A 20,153-nucleotide genomic window follows, 5' to 3' on the forward strand; every position below is an offset into this window, starting at 1 on the left:
GGTAGAAAATGGCAAAATACTAACACACCATATTCTAGTTACTATACTTACCATTTTTCCAACAATCAAAAATAACAACTGATGAGACAATGAGTAGCCGATGCAGCCTTTTTGATTCATCATCTTCTTGCAAGGCGCAGTCACAACACAAGGCTCCTTGTCATCTTTGCTTTAGTAAAAAAAAAATAAGGTTTAATAATGTTATATATATATTTAAATACATTAACAACATTTGTGAAATTCCACCAAGACTGAAGGAACCAAATCTTATCTATGTGCTGCATATTCGACATCACTTCAAACATTGGGCATGGTGCTCCCTGCTGGTCCGGTTAATGAGCTCACTTTGAAATAAATCAATTCTAAATTAAAAACTGTGCATTTCATTCATTTTCTTTTTTTCTGAAGCCGTTTGTTTTACTTTATTGCACTGCCGCCTTTTCACCTGTATCAAATTTGTTAGACTTACATGAAAGTGAATGAATCATTGTTTGTAGTCCGTTTAGTGCCTGCTCAACTTTGACTATTTATCTTAATGTGTGTGCTGAGTCATCATGCCATGCTGACTATTAAAAGGAATCTGTCAGCAGGTTTTTGCTAATTCATCTGAGAGCAGCTAGATATAGGGGCAGAAACCGTGATTCCATCGAGGTATCACTTACTTAAAGGGAATCTGTCACCCTTTTTTTTTGACTATGAGCTGCTGCCACTGACATCAGAGGCTTATCTACAGCATTCTGTAATGCTGTAGATAAGCCTCCGATGTAACCTGAAAGATAAGAAAAAAGAGTTAGATTATACTCACCCTGGCGTTCGGTCCGGTCCGATGGGTGTCGCCGTCCGGTCCGGGGCCTCCATCTTCATACGATGCCATCCTCTTGTTTCCTTCCCATCGCGGCTCCTGCACAGGCGCACTGCTCTGCCCTGTTGGGGCAGAGCAGTGCGCCTGCGCCGGAGCCACGACAGGAAGGAAAGAAGAGGATGTCACCGTTAGAAGATGGGAGGCGCCAGACCATAATACCCATCGGACCAAGACTGGACCTCCCCCGGTGAGTATAATTTAACTCTTTTTTTCTTATCTTTCAGGTTACATTGGGGGCTTATCTACAGCATTACAGAATGCTGTAGATAAGCCCCTGATGTCAGTGGTGGCAGCTCATAGTAAAAAAAAAAAGGGTGACAGATTCCCTTCATTTGGTTGCAGCAGTTTTGATCAAAACCTGCTTTATCTGCTGCCGATCTACCAGTTGTCTACATGTTGAGCTCTCTATAAACCCTGCCTACACCACTGATTGGCAGATTTCTGTGTACACTGTGCAAAAGCAGTAATCTACCAATCAACAGTGGGGGGCGGAGTTGGGCTAACCTCATGCGGATAAAACAATGATTTTATAAAAAAAATGGCACTAAGCAGACCAGTAAGTGATACATCACTGGAACCAGAGTGCCTCCCTACATTATGCTGCTCTCAGATTAATGTTATGATTGAGTCACCGTAGGAGGCAGACACAAAAATGGAAGCTACATCCAGAAAACCAGAGAAGTTGGCAACTATCAGATTGCAGACCCCTGAACCTATCAACACAACTAGCAGTAGCCGTGGGGGGTTCCTACGGTGCCCTAGACCCCTCGATCACAGCCGGAGAGCTAAATAGCCTAAAGACAGAAAAGGAAATCTAAACTGCCCCAGAGCAGACCCCAAAGTAAAAGGCAGCCCCCAACATATAATGAAGATGAAAAAACACTCACACAGATAGAAAGATAGGCTGAGCAAACGATGGGGCCCAAGCTAGCTAAACAGAACAGGAAAGGAAGGTTGCTGTCTGCAATCTGCCAAAACCCTATCAAAGACATAAGCCAACAAGCTGATATGAAAAAGACCCTGAAGCAGCTAGGCTTCAAAAACTAAATCAGCACTCAGGTATTTTCAGAAGACAGAGCTAAAGAAATTCAGCACACCCCAGCAGGGAATGGCAGAAATCCAGAAAAACAAAGCAAAACAAAATCTAAGCACAAATGCAAAAGGCCGAGCAGAAAACTTAGCTTTAGAGGAGCAGGAATTCAGACTGGTCTCCAAGGATCCCACAGAGAAATCACCCGCAGGGCAGAAGGGCGTCGGCAGCCTTATATCCAGTCAGTAACTCCACTCAGCCAGTCATCATCATCAGACTCAGGTGTTTGATAATCAGGCTCACTACCTTTCTTTACCAGAAGAGGGAGTTCCTCGGGCCTCAGTAGTGAAGGGGAAAATGAACTCACAACAGATTAAGTAGCAAAATTCTTCTGACAGATTCCCTTTAAATATTGATGGTGGTCTTTCCTTACAATGACCCTATATTACAATATGTTCAACTTATCCTGGTATTTACTAGTGTTAAACAGTGCCAATTTGTGTAAATCAGTATGCACATCTTACTAGTACCGTGCAGGGCATCATTTGGGCACAGGACGGTAACCTTAGCAAAAGAAATTCCTCACAGGCACCGAGCTAGAATGATTTTTAAAGTGGCTAAGTCCTCCACATCACTGTCTAGCTAATGGAAAGTGCATATTGGGGGTGACAGACTCCCTTTAAATAGGGTGACACAAACTTGTTATTTTTATTCTCATACTTAATGGAGGTAGAACTGTGATCATCACTCATAATACCACGGAAAGCTATGCTTTTTAATAATATTCACAAACCTTTATGAAACAAGAGTCCATATAGATTCATATGAGACCTAATTCTGATTGTCCCATTTAAAGTTTGTTTTTTTTCTTTGACAGATTTGTAAAGTTGTACTAATGTCATGAGTCTGACCATACATCAGCTTACTTACAGGCTTCCCAAAAGAGAGGAAATACATTCATCACTGAATTGCTCAGTTAGGCACAAAGATGTATCAGGTATCGAATCTCTGTAGACAAGTCCTGGTGTAGTCTGGTTCCAGGATGTGGGGAGAATCCAGAAATGATCTCCAAAAAGATCCTGGAATTCTGGAATTAGGAGAAAATGCAGTTGGTTTTGACACAAACAAACAAAACAAACTTTTTAATAAGTATCGTCCTATTAACAAATTTTTAATTGTTTATGTGATATTACAGATGTAGCCATTCCTAACCTAATGCACAAGAAACATACTGTGTTAATACCAGTGGTGGCGTACGTGATTCATGGACCCACAGTGCCACAGACCGGACTTACCCTGGAGGGGCGTGACTAAGCAACTACCATGGTGTTCCCTGGAGTCTCTAGTGGTGAGGTCAGGATAGTGCGACAGGTAGCTAACAGGTGCCACGTCAGGGCAACATCTGGCAATAGAAGCTGACCCCAAGGGCCTAAGCCATTTACTCAGATTCTTAGACAGGGCAGGCCAGCCAATAGCACAGGTTCAGACTGTGCAGACAGGACGGCCACTTGGGATCGGTTCAGACTGTGCAGTCACAGGATAGTAGACGGGCCGGCTACAGGGACAGGTTAGACACACTGGTCTCAGGAAGCAGTTCAGGTACTGCTGATGCAGTTTCAGGGTACAGACACCGCCAAAGCGGACACATGTATAAAGACTATCTAGACTGGACTAACAGGAAACAGGATACGGGAAACATTAACAGACTGTTGCCAGGTCCACCATCCATATACAGTTGCACACACTAAACCAAATAACAGTAACAATAGGGGTTACTCAGGCACCTCCCTATTGGGGAGGGTGCCTTTTATAAAAGATGCCTCCCAGCTATTGTCTGGGAGACACCTTGCAGATGAACACATTATGCTAAATGCCTCTCAGCAACAAGCTAAGGGCATTTAGCAAAAAGCGCTGCCCCTTTAAAAGGCGTATGCGCACATGCACACTAGGCGTACCATCGGGAGCAGTGGCGTGCACACAAACTGAAAGCAGAAAGTATGAAGCAGGAACATGCCGGGCACCATGCCGAGGGCCAGAGCAGTGAGTAAGCTGGCATCCCTGCATGGAGGGAGAAGGGGACACCATGCAAGGGCGTCGGTAGCAGCACTATAGATATCACCGCACAGAAAGTAAAAAAAAAACACTTAACACTTAACCCAATGATAGCCATTGAATATGTTTAATCAGGTTGGACTTTTTTGGTGCCAGGATATCTTCCGCATTGTTATATATTTGTAATTTTAAGGATAGCTACAGCTATTCCATGCATTATATTTTTAAACATTTGTGAATACACATTTTTAACATTTCACGCATTCCATTGAATATGACATGATGATCAGCGTCTAAACAACGCAATCCAATTTTGCTATTTAGAATAGTAGTTTCCATATTTTAAAGGGGTTGTCCAGCCTTAGGCTACAAGTCTGCAGTCACTCTATGTGACTACAGACTTCTGAATCCTCATGTTGAGTGCATTGCACGCTGTGAAGTATTGGCGCTAGGAGTGAAGGGCGCATGACCACAAGTATGCTATTTGCTTACACACAGTAACGTGCAGACTAGTCGTGACTATGTGTACGCAAATAGCGTACTTGTGCTTGGCCTCACTCAATGTAATTGTATTGAGTGAGGCTTTGCACGTCTAGTCAGAATATGACCAGAAGTATGCACATCGCATACCTGAGGTCACTTAACCGATGTCCGCAGTGGAGAATCTTCACAGAGCGCAATGAACTCAATGTGAGGATTCACAAGTGTGCAGTCACATACTGTAGAATGACAGCACCATTGCAGCCTAAGGCCAGAGAACTCCTCTAAGGGATTTTTCCAACTAGAATATTTATTGCATATCCAAATATCCAAAAGATATGCTATAAATCTCCAATAGATGTCTCAAGAGCAGCCTTTGTAGCATGTGTCAGAGAAAGGAGAGGTGAAGGGTCATGTGTAGAGTCACTTTTAGCACACCAATATAAGTGATTGGAGAGCTGAACTTGCACTCTCAATTCTTAGTGGTGCACAAAATGTATTATTATGAAAAAAATATCTAGCATCATCACAAATGTAACAACCCATAATATAAAGTGTAATTTACCCCAAACTTTGATTAAACAAATGTAATACTATAATGTGTAATTTAATATTTTTGTCCATTCCTCCTCCTAAAAATATGCACATGGGATAAATGAATATATAGAAGTGTGTCCTGGCCCCAGTGTTGTTCAACATTTTAAAAGATGGTCTACATAATGGAACTGAAGGTAAACCAATTCAATTTGAAGACGATGCAAGATAGGAGTGATAGCTAATACTAGAAAAGATAGAGAAAAGATTCAGAAGGATATAGATAAGCTTGAACAATGGGCAGCAACTAATAGAATGGTATTTAACAGGGAGAGATGCAAGATTCTACATCTGGGCAAGGAAAATTAAAATGGCATCTATAGAATGGGAGGAATAGCACTAAGCAACAGAATGTTTGAAACAGAGCTGAGTTTACTAATAGATCACAAACTGCACGAGTCAACATTGTGATACAGCAGCAAAAAAAGGCAAACGGAGTTCAGAGATGTATTAAGTGAATCATAGAGTCTAGATCATGTGAAATCATTATCCCCCTCTACTCCTCCTTGGTCAGGCCTCATCTGGAATACTGTGTCCAGTTCTGGGCACCACATTTTAATAAAGACATCAAAAAACTGGAGCAAGTTCAGATAAGCTATCAGGATGGTGAGTGGATGGCAAACTATGACCTATGAAGAAAGGTTAAAGGATTTAGGAATATTTAGCTTGCAAAAAGAAGGCTAAGAGGAGAATTAATAGCTGATGAATAAAAAATCAGTGGTGCTTAAGTATGATAACAGGTGCAGCGCACCTAGACAAAAAACCACAAATTGGTCGATATAATAAATGTAAAGAATTGGATTAGGTTTGCGCACACTAGCCACTCATGAGTAAAAAATCAGTTTAAGAATGATTATATGTTTAATATTTAGACCATAGATAAATTATTGCACAATGCCCAATAAGATGCTGACAACACACCCAAAATAGCTTAAGAAAAGAATAATCTTCCTCAAGTGTTGCCTGCATTAAAGAACCTACAGAAAAAAAGAAGTTACGCACTAGACCAGTACGTGCTGCAGACCACCTATAGGAAAAAGGCAGACACTGGCTGGACAACAAAAGGTTAATAGTGAAACAGACAGGGAACAAGCTTCCCTGCAATAAAAAAGTTGCAGGGAAGCTTGTTCCCTGTCTGTTTCACTATCACTAACTCTGAAAGCAGGGGGAGGACCACCACAAACCAGCCCCTTTAGTGATGTCACAAGCCCAGGGGTATAAGGTACTATCACTCAGGACAGCTCTCATTCTAGCCTGGGAAGCTGCTGCAACCAGACCTCAATGCATTGTGACATCTGGCTCCTCCCACCAGCATGGTTTGGCCTAAGATGATCTAAGCAATACGTGAGTCTATTTCTTCTCTTAATCCCCTTTTATTTGTATTCACTCTATACATATAGTTAGGTCCATATATATTTGCATGGCTGCCACTGGCAGCCATGCATACCTAAGCCATCACACTGCCTCTGCCGTGTTTTACAGGTAATATGGTATGCTTTGAATCATGAGCTGTACCATGCCTTCGCCATACTTTTCTCTTTCCATCATTCTAGTAAAGGTTGATCTTGGTTTCATCTGTCCAAAGAATGTTCTTCCAGAACTGTGCTTGCTTTTTTAGATGTTTTTTAGCAAAGTCCAGTCTAGCCTTTTTATTCTTGATGCTTATGAGTGGCTTGCACCGTGCAGTGAACCCTCTGTATTTACTTTCATGCAGTCTTCTCTTTATGGTAGATTTGGATATTGATACGCCTACCGCCTGGAGAGTGTTGTTCATTTGGTTGGCTGTTGTGAAGGGGTTTCTCTTCACCAGGGAGACTATTCAGCGATCATCCACCACTGTTTTCTTCCGTGGGCACCCAGGTCTTTTTGCATTGATGAGTTCACCAGTGCTTTCTTTCTTTCTCTGGATGTACCAAATTGTAGATTTTGACACTCCTAATGTTGTAGAAATTTCTCGGATGGGTTTTTTCTGTTTTTGCAGCTTAAGGATGGCTTGTTTCACCTGCATGGAGAGCTCCCTTGACCGCTGGTTTCCTTCACAGCAAAACCTTCCAAATGCAAGCACCACAACTCAAATCAACTCCAGGCCTTTTATCTGCCTAATTGAGAATGACATAATGAAGGGATTGCCCACACCTGTCCATGAAATAGCCTTGGAGTCAATTGTCCAATTACTTTTGGTCCCTTTAAAAACAGGGAGGCACATGTTAAGGAGCTGAAACTCCTAAACCCTTCATCCAATTTTAATGTTGATACCCTCAAATGAAAGCTGAAAGTCTGAACTTCAACTGCATCTGAATTGTTTTGTTTAAAATTCATTGTGGTAATGTCTAGAATCAAAATTAGAAAAATGTTGTCTCTGTCCAAATATATATGGACCTAACTGTATTTTAATTGTCTCATATTGTCAAATCTTTTTATACCTTCTGTAAACACTGCCTATCTTTTGGGAGTAAAATATAAAATTATTTGTTCTGTCTCCATGTTCTACACCGAACTTTTACGTGCCTGAAGTAATTACGCTACTAATTTGGGTTGGCTCCGTACCCCTTTATTAATTTGAATATTGATAGAGAATCGGAAGCTGGTGGCAGCGAAGTGTGCTCTGGGCTAGCTGACAGCGATGGAACGGGTTTTATAAGCTAATTGTCTGGCTGCGGCCAAAGCCTTTATAATTCCCTCGCTGCAGCGGGCCTAATAGCCAGTGCACAACAAGTAGCCCGTCTGGCGACTAATTATCCTAGGTGCAGTTCCATGACTGACCTGAGGGCAAGGGGGCGCCGGAGAGCTGCAAGTTCCAAAGCGGAACTGAAAAGTGGGATATATATAAATCCCGGCAGTTTGTAACACTTTGTGGCAGCAATGGGATAACTAAAATAAGCGGTAAATTGTTAGGTCAAGACTAGCTTGCTGTTTTTCATCACATTGTGGCAGTGGTGGGATAACTAAGATAAGCCCCTTGCACATGTGACAGCCGTGTGCGGCCAAAGGTCAACAACCCCTATACCTGAGAAAAGCCATCATAGCCACCTCCGCTTCAAGGTCTGGAGTCATGGGATACATCTTCATAACCCCCTTAGGCCTCTTTCACACTTCAGTTTTTTGTGTCAGTTAAAATCCGCCAAAAAGGCGGACAAGCGGATCCGTTCTTAACTGATGTGAACGGATGCTACAGGATCCGTTTTTGGACGGATCCGCAAAATGAGGAAATTTAAAGGAACCGCTGGCCGGGAAGGGGGGAGAGAGAGAGAGAGAGAGAGAGAGAGAGAGATTTTTTGTCCGGCAACCAGACAGAATTTCGGGTTAAATCAGTGTCTGGAGGATCCGCCGGCCAAAAAAACGTTGCAAGCTCTGCTTGGAAATCTTTGAGGATGTTGACGGACAGCAACATTATGGCGGATCCGCACAAAAACGGATGCAATGGACGGCAATCTGTCAATATCCACCAATAATGAAAGTCAATGGGGAAAAAAACGGATCCGCAAAAAAAAATTGCGGATCCGTTTTTTTCAAAACCTGGCGGATTTTGACTGTAAAAAACGGAAGTGTGAAATAGGCCTTACACATGCAATCCAACTCCACAGCGTAGCATCATTCCCAGTGAACTTAGGGAGATTGTTCAATATTGTCCCCAGCGGTATACTTGCCCTTGGAACTCCTCCAACCACTTGGTCTGCCACCCTTGTGTTCAAAGACTGCATCCTGCCGACTACACCACTTGTAATAACCTGCAGGAAATGCAGGATGCAGTCACGCACGGGGAGGCAGTGCAAGGGTTAAACTGGTTTATTTACAAGGGGATGTACTCCACGCAGGGAGTGAGGGATTTTAGGGTGAAGGTAAAGAAGGGGCAGGACTGGAAAGATGGCAGGGTAAGTGAGGGACGAACGAGAGTTCAGTAATAAAGAGGTTAAACTTACCGGACTGTAGTCTTCTTTTGCAAGGAATTTCAGGGTTCCAACGGTGGCACCGGCAACAGCGTCGCGGACCGTCGTGATGCAGTCTCTGACAGACAGGGATCCAATGGTGACACCGACAACAATGGCACATGCAGTCTATCAAGTCTGTGTACACGATGAGAGGGGGCATTGCTCTCACCACTCTTAGTCACAAGTCCACACTCAGAACGTGTCACTCCAAAAACAATGCCGTGCTCCTCGGTCAGTCCAGCTACTACTCTCATGGGCTCTGGTTTGTCACTGCGCACAACGGGCCTGCAGGCGCTAGCGTCTGTCTCAGACTGGTCAGGGGAGTCTCCTCTGGTAACGGAGGCAAAGTGTTCATGCAAAGTGCGCTCACCGCGTACTGTCTGCCTGTCTCAGTCCTCATTTAGAGGGCTCTTTCGAGTATGCGGTCACTCTTGAGCAGAGCAGGTGCAGCACTCACTGTCTGTTAGTGTACGGCACTACCAGGTAGGTTCAGTCTTCACCATGGTTGGTAGCAAAAGGAAGAGTATCACCAACAGTGAACTGCAGCACCAGGTGGCCTTATAAAGGGAGGTGGGAGTGGCCCCCACATGCATAGATAATTAATCACAATGCAGTAACACCAGCGGCCACCGAGGGGAAAAACTGACATTAACCCCCGATGGCCAGAAAGGAAAAAAAGTTTAAACATAAGCAGCCCAAAACTGACACAGATCCAAAAATAGATAGTGACAGTACCCCCCTTACAGTGAGGGCTCTCTGGACCCTCAACACAGCCCCTCAATGGAAAACCACCTACAGTGAGGATACCTAGATCCACCAGAGTTCACCTCAGCCACCACCTGACTCTCAGGTTTATGGCAAACACGGACTGATGGAAGTGACAATAACGTATGCTCCGGAGGTGCCACATATCTCCAGAGAGCCGACATGGGGAATGAGTTGTATATGGGCCTTACTGGAGGTAACTCCAGCTGGTAAGTCCCCGGGCCGAGAATGGCCGACACCCGACATGATCCGATCACCCGAGAACTCCAGATCCCAGAAGTACAATTTCATTGGATGTTTTTGGTGGACACCCATACATACTCGTTCACACACAGGTCTGGACCTGAACGTTTATTGTCACACATGTTTGCCACGAGACGGTGAACTATTCAAGGAACTGACAACAGAGACGTCCCCCTGTGTCACCACACTCACACCCCCACAATTCGGAAAGGGAACCACCACCCTTCTCTGACCCCTCCTCCTATGAGGACTCCAACACTCAGGGTTAGCTTGTGGTGAGGGTTGAGACTTGCCCCTACTCCCTGGCAGCATCTCTGCTGCCCCCACTGGAGAAGAAGGGGATGACTGTAGAATGACGGCAGATACAGTAGCCCCCAGGCAACAGTCCTCACTCGACTGACCCCAGCCGACTACTTCCCTAGACCGCCAATCTATTACCGGGTTGTGTCTTTTCAACCAAAGGAGGCCTAAAACGATAGGTGATGGCATTCCCCCCAAGACGTAGCATGACAGGGACTCTTCATGATGAGTCCCTATATGCAGTTTTATGTTATCCACGACTTGGGTCAACCTCCCCTGGCTCAGTGGGACAGAGTCAATGGCCTGGATGCTTAGGGGATTAGCTAGCATCCTACAACTCAGGCCACCATGGGTCTGGACAAAGAGAGCATCCACGAAATTGACTCCCGCTCCACTGTCCACAAGCACCAGTATGCCCTCAGGTACCCCGCCAACCACCACTTCTGCTGATACAGTACACTGAGAGGGAAAAATGGAGGAAATATACCCTCCCTGGTCGCCTCCCTCCACACGACCAGGCGGACGCGGCTTCTTAGGTGGCACAGAAGTTTTAGCGCAAGCCGGGCAGACCCTAAAAAAATGGCCAGTCTGCCCACAGCAAAAACATGCCCCCAAACCACGACGAACCGCAGGCAACACCACTGGGAACCAACTCCTCCCACCTGCCTGGGCTTGTCAGCCTGCACCAGTGAGTCCTCCTCCTGAGCGAGGACTACATGGGGCATATTTGCCAAAGCCGCAAAAAACTCGTCCACCGACCGTAGAGATGGTGAATCGGCCGGCAGGGAGAAGGCCCAGGATTGGGCATCACCTTTAAGGAGAGATATGATGATTCCCACCCGCTGTTCCACACTCCCTAATGAATGAGGGCGGAACCTGAAGTGTGGCTTGCAGGCCTCCTGAAAAAGCAAAAAATTATCTCTCCCTCCAGAAAACCTGTCTGGGAGAGATAACTTGGGTTCTGGTTGAGCCTGAACCTGAGCTGAGGCCCCGAACCCCACCAACTGCTGGAGCTGCTGCTCCACCACACCATGCAGCACCCCACGCTCCTCAGTGAGGGTCTGCAGCAATTGAACAAAGGTCTGCATTTGGGCCATGGCTCACCAGAAAAAAAATGGGCAGTTGGTGATAATGTCACGGGGCAGAAGGGGGAAAACAGGAGACGTGGAACCAGGACTCATGAACTGCCCCTCAGGCTAAGGGGGTGCCCTGACTTTCCATAACTTGGAAATACACTTGATGGTAGTGAGGCCCAAGTCCCCGACCTGTCCCTATCTCCTGTTTAGCCCTGAGCTAAACCCCCAACCCCCTCCCCAGGAGGTGATAGGGAATAAAATGAACTGCACCAAAAGCCAAAGGAAAGATAATACAGACACCTAGGGGTTAAATAAACTAAAAAACTAAACTTAGCTTTCTCTGCTGCAATGCACCAAGCAGTGGAGTAAGGCTCCAGATCAGCATTCAGCTGCAGCTCCACTGCACACAGCCAGCTCCTGATAAGCTGAACCACCACTGCACCAGGTAGGTCCAGTCTTCACCACGGTTGGTAGCAAAAGAGTATCACCAGGAGTGAACTGCAGCACCAGGTGGCCTTATAAAGGGAGGTGGGAGTGGCACCCACCTGCATAGATAATTAATCACAATGCAGTAACACCAGCGGCCACCGGGGGGAAAAAAAACCCCTGCAGACTAACTAAAGTTGTAGTAACACCAGCGGCCATCGGGGGAAAAACTGACATTAACCCCCAATGGCCAGAAAGGAAAAAAGTTTAAATGTGAGCAGCCCAAAACTGACACAGATCCAAAAATGGATCGTGACAGGCACTTGGCTTTACTTCACTCACTCTGCTCTTCTGACACGGTTCCGCATGCTCCGCTCTGCTGAGATGGCTCTGCATGCTCCACTCTGCTGAGATGACTCTGCATGCTCGGCTCTCCACTACTGGCATGGCTAATCCTCTCAGCACCACAACTTCTATCCTGGACAGCAGCAGCATGATCTGTCACAGGACCAGCACACTTGGGTCGGGGAAGCAGAGCACCCTCTTCTCTGCTTTGCTCGCTGCACTTACTTGGCACCAACCTCTCCTGCAGCGCATGCGTTTTCATCCTCCCCTTGTGTCAGCGTGCTCTCCTTAGGCTCTCCCCGCCGCCTCCTGTCAGCAGGAAACTCCGTCTCTCTTCTCCTTCCCTCCTGCAGCAGGGCAAGGTCCGCCTCCCTCAGGCTTCCCCCTGGAAACAGAGGATGCAGCCCTTTCAGTTTCAGACCAGGCATGCAGGTACCCATGGTCTGGTCCACCTCCTTACATGTGCACACCTAAAACTGGCAATCACTTACAGAGGAGGAATGTCTTTAAATGAAGGAGACTGATATTGCACATAACATCCCTAACAAAGGAGACCGTGCTTTTCTTATACGCATAAGAATTTGTCTTGAAGTCACGACTGACAACCGGCAGCTCTATTTTTGAAAGATTGACACATTGGGTATTTGTCACCTTCTGAGGCACAACCCGCAATACTCCTGCCTTGTGGTTTAGGAACATTTAGAATCAGCAAGTCGTGGGCAGTATTAACTTTTATGGAACAGTTGATTTACAGATTGTTCACATCTTTACCATGTTCGCTCATGTACATTAATATTTAAATGCTGAATGCTTTTATATTGTTCAACTGTATGCATTTTATCACTACGTGCGATTAGATAATAAAGTAGTTTATATCTGTATTTTATCCTGCGGTGAATTTCAAATTACTTTTCTGGCACAGGTGGTTCAATAAGGTTTTTATTTTAGTAGTGCTAGCGGTTAGTTTATAACTCGCTCCATAGCTTTCTTTGGTTCTATGTTCAGTGTGGTACACACCATGATAGCAAACAGCACAGTGACTACTTTTCACCCTAAAAAATAGGCAGAATGACTGATTACAAGTTTGCAGACACCTGTGGTGTTAGTTATAGGACACACCTTAGTTTAACATGCCCTTATGGTCAAATAATTTCTAATCTTTTATAGGGGTACCATCATTTTTCAGTAATTTTTTTTTGCGTTGCTTTACTTTTTTAGCTTGAACCACAATTCAAAAATAATGACTTTTGCTCAATAATTCAAATTCAGCAAATTTAAATAGAAAATTACTTCTGTCAGTTTCAAGTCATTGCAGTGGTCGTTTGTGAGGTTTTTTTTTAACATTATTTGTTATTTTCTTTGTTTAATGAGATTAAAATTATTTGGGTAATGAGTTATAATGTTAATACGAATTACTGTAGGTGGAGCTTTGAAATATGGACCATTTGTTAAAATGTTCAAGAGTTATTTTTGGCCTGTGGTAATCAAATCTTTTCTAAGTGTATTTAAGTTTCAGCTCATAGGTCCATTTTGGTATCTAAGAGAAATCTCTATCTTTCCAATATCTTGTAGTGATGATTTTGGTGGCCTTGATAAAATGGGGAATTATGGAGCTTTTATTTATGAATTCATGTTGAGTATCTAAGTTAAGTAAGGTTAAGATAGGGGTTAAGTCTATTTTAATTTTAAAGATATTTTCTATTTAACCCCTTCGCACCCGAGCCTGTTTTTGCCTTCGTGACCGGGCCAATTTTTTCAATTCTGACTAGTGTCACTTTATGAGGTCATAACTCTAGAACGCTTCAACGGATCCTGCTGATTCTGACATTGTTTTCTCGTGCCATATTGTACTTCATGGTGGTGGTAAGATTTCTTAGCTATGAACTGCGCTTATTTGTTAAAAAAAATCGAAATTTGGCGAAAATTTAGAAAATTTTGCAATTTTCAAACTTTTAATTTTTATGCCCTTAAATCAGAGAGCGATATCGCACAAAATAGTTAATAAATAACATTTCCCACATGTCTAGTTTACATCTGCACAATTTTGGAAGCATATTTTTTTTTTTTAGGAAGTTATAAGGGTTAAAAGTTGACCAGCTGATTTCTCATTTTTACAACAAAATTTACACCACTATTTTTTTGGAGATCACCTCACATTTGAAGTGAGTTTGGGGGGTCAATATGACAGAAAATACCCAAAAGTGACACTATTCTAAAAACTTCACCTCTCAATGTACTCAAAACCACATTCAAGAAGTTTATTAACCCTTCAGGTGCTTCACATGAATGAATGGAATGTGGAAGGAAAAAATAAACATTTAACTTTTTTTCACAAACATTTTACTTCAGAACCATTTTTTTTTATTTTCACAAGTGTAAAAAGAGAAAATTAACCACAAAATTTTTTGTGCAATTTCTCCCGAATACGCCGATGCTCCGTATGTGGGGCTAAACCACTGTTTGAGCACACGGCAGAGCTCAGAACGGAAGGAGTGCCATTTGACTTTTTCAATGCAGAATTGGCAGGAATTGAGATCGGATGCCATGTCGCATTTGGAGAGCCCCTGATGTACCTAAACAATGGAAACCCCCCAAAAGTGTCCCCATTTTGGAAACTAGACCCCTTAAAGAACTTATCTAGATGTGTTGTGAACACTTTGAACCCCCAAGTGCTTCACAGACGTTTATAACGTAGAGCCATGAAAATAAAAAATCATTTTTTTTCCACAAAATGACCTTTTAGCCCCCAATTTTTATTTTCACAAGGGAAACAGGAGAAATTGGACCCTAAGAGTTGTTGTCCAATTTGTCCTGAGTACGTTGGTACCCCATATGTGGGAGAAAACTACTGTTTGGGCACACGTCGGGGCTCGGAAGGGAAGTAGTGACGTTCTGAAATGCAGACTTTGATGGAATGGTCTGCGGGCGTCATGTTGCGTTTACAGAGCCCCTGATGTACCTAAACAGTGGAAACCCCCAATTCTAATTCCAACCCTAACCCCAACACACCCCTAACCCTAATCCCAACCCTAACCATAACCCTAACCACAAACCTAACACCAACACACCCATAACCCTAATCCCAGCCCTAGCCCTAGCTCTAAGCCTAGCCCTAACCCTAGCCCTAGCCCTAACCCTAGCCCTAACCCTAGCCCTAGCCCTAGCCCTAACCCTAACCCTAGCCCTAACCCTAACCCTAGCCCTAACCCTAGCCCTAACCCTAGCCCTAGCCCTAACCTGCGTGCCTGCTTTTTTTTTCTTTACTTTTTTTTGTGACAAGATCGCTGCCCTGCGATCTGACTCATAGTAACGCGACTTCTCCTCTGATCTCACACTGACAGATGATCAGAGGAGAAGCAGCGTTACTATGTGACAAGATCGCTGCCTGGCACATAGTAACGCGACTTCTCCTCTGATCTCACACTGACAGATGATCAGAGGAGAAGCAGCGTTACTGTGTGACATGATCGCTGCCTGGCACAGCTGTGACAGGCAGCGATCAGCTGTGCCAGGCAGTGATCTAGTCACACAGTAACGCTGCTTCACCTCTGATCATCTGTCAGTGTGAGATCAGAGGAGAAGTCGCATTACAATGAGTGAGATCGCCGGGAAACAAGCAGCTTTCCCAGCGAGCGCTCTCATTGGCTGCTGTGACGCTGACGCCATCAGGACCTGAACCAATCAGGTCTCGATGACGTCGGGGGTCCCAGCATGCATTGTGCACCTGGATCCCCGTGTTGTAAGGTATGTGGGGGTCCCGGGGGGCACAAAACCGCCGACAGTAGATAAACGTCGGCGCTGCACAAAGCCCAGCAAGCGCCAACGTTTATCTACTGTGGGCGGTCGGGAAGTGGTTAATGTTTTATTATTTCCCAAAATGGTTTGATTATGAGGCATAGGAACCAAATGTGAGATTGGGTGCCTAGGTCTAGATGACATCTCCAGCATTTTCATGAGTAGAGATCTGGCCATTTTTTAAGGAATATTCTGAAGTCCTAATACATTTTAACGCAACAGATGGCCGGTACCGACCGAGCTTCCACACCTGTGCAGACTTTCATTAGTCAGGCTTCAGAGCATATCAGACGGATATTTGTATCATACCCTACTGAACATTGAAATAGAAAAATATCATTACATTTAACTGAGAAAATAGATTTTAATCAATCTACGAAATGTCGGCCAAGATTAAGAAAGTACAAACTTTTTACTGAAAATTTTATCATCTAACCAACTGGTTTCAATATATTAAGTTATATAAAATCTAGATTCAAGTATATGATTAAAAAAAACAATTACAGCCAATCTTTCATGAAAAGATGTCTTACCTTCAAAGTATGTGGGGTCTCTTCGCTTTGTAAAGTAGGAAGTCTCATCAAGTGTTTCTTTCAATACGTTTTTCAACCTCTTCATCACTAAGGCAGCGTATGGGAACTTCATTTCATCAACTCTTTCAAGTGTGCCTTTTATCTCCTCTAAAATAAAAGATGAAAAGAAATCTGCATCTCATTACAGAAACTTCCTAATTACAATTAAAGTGAATAAAAAAGTGCAGGATTCCATCTTACTGATGGCTGCATATCTTCACATGGTTTCCTGAAGAATCGTTTGATGCCACATGCAGTCATACCAGATTGCTGCTATTAAACACGCTGAAATGAAAAAGGATCAAATTTGCTTTTAACGTTTATAGAACTTAACAGGATTTACTTTTGCAAAATCAAAAAAAAATTCATATAGCAAAACTGTAGAAAAAGACATGGACCACATCTCCTAAATCTAATCAGATGTCACAGTAAACCTCTTAGTGGGTTCTATCCTGTGGACGACTAATACATGTCTTTAATGGAAAAAGTCTTTTAACCCCTTTCTGACATGAGACGTACTATTCCGTCCATGTGTCCTGGGCCAATTTCACCATGGATGGAATAGTAGGTCTCAGCGATCGGCCTAACACACGGGTGGTGTGCGGCCGATTGTGGCCAGGTGTCAGCTGCTTTTCACAGATGACACCCGGCACTAAGTGCCAGGAGCGGTCACAGACCGCTCCAGGCACTTTAACCCCCAGAATGCTGCAATCGAACACAATTGCAGCATTCTGGGAACAGGCAGAGGGCTGACAGCCCCTCTGCCTTTGGATTGGAGACCCCGCAGCATGATACGGGCTCCTGATCACTGCCATGGTAACCTGATGTCGTCATGACATCATCCGGGTTACCAGAAATGAGAAACTTCCCGCTCATGCGCAGTGCATGTCAGGAAGTCTCTCAGGTCAGTGTGCATGGATAGCAGCGCTGACAGCTTCTATAGTATGCAGATACTGCTTCATCTGCATGCTATAGAAGCGATCAGCCTGCAAAAAATGAGTGTCCCATAGTGGGACAAAGTGTAAAAGATAGCGTAAAGTAAAAAAAATGTAAAATAATTGTAAAAATATTTTTTAAAAATAATAAAAAAAATCAATATAGTCTATCACTAAATAAATATTTGAATGAAAAAAATCTAAACAATAAAAGTACACATATTTGGTATCGCCGTGTCCGTAACGACCCGTCCGATAAAACTGTCCCACTTGTTAACCCCTTTAGTGAACACCATAAAAAAAACAAGGCAAAAAGACAATGCTTTTTCAGCATACCGCCGAACAAAAAGTGGAATAACACGTGATCGATACGACGGATATAAATAAACATGATACCGCTGAAAATGTCATCTTGTCCCGCAAAAAACAAGCCCCCATACAGCTCCATCACCAGAAAAATAAAAAAGCTTTAGCTCTCAGAATAAAGCAATGCAAAAATATTTTTATTTTTATATAAAATTGTTTTTTCTGAATAAAAGCGCCAAAACATAAAAAAATGATATAAATGAGGTATCACTGTAATCGTACTGACCCGAAAAATAAAACTGCTTTATTAATTTTAGCACACGTGGAACGGCATAAACGCCCCCCCTCCAAAAGAAATTCATGAATTGCTCATTTTTGTTCATTCTGCCTCCCAAAACTCGGAATAAAAAGCGATCAAAAATGTCATGTGCCCGAAAATAGTACCAATAAAACCATCAAATCGTCCCACAAAAACAAGACCTCACATGACTGTGGGCCAAAATATAGAAAAATTATAGGTCTCAAAATATGGTGATGCAAAATCTATTTTTTGCAATAAAAAGCATCTTTTAGTGTGTGACAGCTGCCAAACATAAAAACCTGCTATAACGCCTCTTTCACACGTCCTGATATTTCTGGTAGAGGGGATATCAGTGTCCGTGTGTGTAATACTTGCCGCACACATGTGACATGCGTGTTCCGCATCAGTACCACAAGGACAGGTGCCAGGGAAGAAGCATTACACGGCGATTGGCACAAGCAGGGGAGAATGATGAGAGCCATGTTCAGCACCCGGCGCCGGGGAACAGCACTTACTGTAACGCTTCTTCCCTGGTGCCAATGCGTGTCGCATGAATGAAATCCATGTGAATTATGAGTATGCACGTGTCCTGGATGTTTTGTGGCCCGTGCTGACATTAAAAAACGGACATGTTAGCATGTTTTGCTCACGGACACATAGTCCGAGGAAACACTGACATGTGCACAGACCCATTCACTTGAATAGGCAAATAGCGCTCCGTTTCTCCCGATTCTCTCAGCATGGCTGCCCAATGGTATAAAATTCTGTGACACACCCATGTTGTTAATATGTCCAGGAAGGATGGGAAATCTTGAAAAATGAAATTCTCAAAGCACAATTGTTAACAATTCCGAAAAGAGGAAAGAATAGGAAGCTGTTATGAATGGGTCACCGAGAAGGATAGCAGGCCCAGGCTAAGCCACAGAAAACCAGAGAGGTTGGTAACTAAGTGGATGCAGACCCCTGATCCTGTCCACACAACTAGCAGTAGCCGTGGAGCATACCTACGATGATCCTAGACGCCTCGGCACAGCCGGAGAGCTAACTAAGCCTAAAGCAAGAAAGGGGAAATCTAAACTGCCCCGGAGCAGACCCCAAAGGAATAGATAGCCCCCAAAACATATATTGTCAGTGAGACAAGATGAAAATACAAACGCAGGCAGAAAAATAGACTGAGCAAACGATGGGTCCACACTGACTAGACAGGACAGGAAAGGAAAGATACTGTCTGCAATCATGCAAAAAACCCTGCAAAAAGTCCAACATGTCTGATGCACAAAAACACTGAAATCGTACGACTTCGCCCCCCACTATCTCAGCACTCTGGTATATTCTGAAAGCAAATGAAAAGAGACCAATATAAAAGGGGACAAAACAAACTGGCACATGCAGTAACATACTGGCGGTGATTCAGCACAGCCCCAGCCGGAGCTAGCTGACCCGCACAAAGCAGAGATAAACAAAACCAGATCTAATGCAAACAGAAAAGCAAATGAAACACTTAGCTGAACATGCAGGGAAAGAACAGGAGACATCAGACCTCAGGAGGCACTGGAAGAAAATCACCAGCAGGGATAGAGGGAGTCAGCTGTCTTAAATCCCAATCAGAAACCCCAGATCTCCAATCGTCTTCCTCATCATCAGGTAGCAAGTCTCTGTCAATCAGATCAGCTCCACTACCTCCAGTAACCACCAGAGGGAGCCCAGCAAGAGAACTCTAAATCTGACCAGCTCCACTATCTTCAGTAATCACCAGAGGGAAGCCAGAGAGAGAATTCACAACAGGAAGCATTTAAGGAAACTAGGATGGATGAACACAGAACTTAAGCACATGCTAAAAAGGAAGAAAGAAATGTTTATAAAATGGAAAGAGGGAGGCATATCTAAATAAGAATATAATGCTGTCTGCAGAACTTGCAGGGCACAAATCAGATTATTAAAGCTGACAATGAATTGAGGCTTGCAAGAGACGTCAAAAGCAATAATAAAGGATTTTGGGGATATGTCAAAAGTAAAAGAAAAGTCAAAGATGCTATAGGATTTTTACAGGATGAAAATGATGAAATGGTAAGACAGGATGTTGAGAAGTCCGAACTTTTAAATTCCTATTTTGCATCTGTTTTCTCTCAGAAAGGAAATGTA

At 43.7% G+C, this 20,153-nt stretch overlaps 1 protein-coding gene across 1 annotated transcript in view; it reads right to left on the reverse strand.

Moving 5' to 3' along the window:
• CUNH16orf89 (chromosome unknown C16orf89 homolog) overlaps positions 1-20,153 on the reverse strand; it is a 79,885-nt gene that overhangs the window by 44,231 nt on the left and 15,501 nt on the right. Inside the window, exons 2-4 of the mRNA XM_073542780.1 lie at positions 16,431-16,577; positions 2,823-2,979; positions 52-169 (exon numbers count right to left, since the gene is read on the reverse strand). Coding sequence (XP_073398881.1) covers positions 52-169; positions 2,823-2,979; positions 16,431-16,577 — 422 coding nt within the window. The remainder of the gene's footprint in view (positions 1-51; positions 170-2,822; positions 2,980-16,430; positions 16,578-20,153) is intronic.

This window comes from Dendrobates tinctorius, unplaced genomic scaffold (assembly GCF_039654945.1).
Source record: "Dendrobates tinctorius isolate UK_male_01 unplaced genomic scaffold, ASM3965494v1 ptg000129l, whole genome shotgun sequence".
Taxonomy (NCBI): Eukaryota; Metazoa; Chordata; class Amphibia; order Anura; family Dendrobatidae; genus Dendrobates; species Dendrobates tinctorius.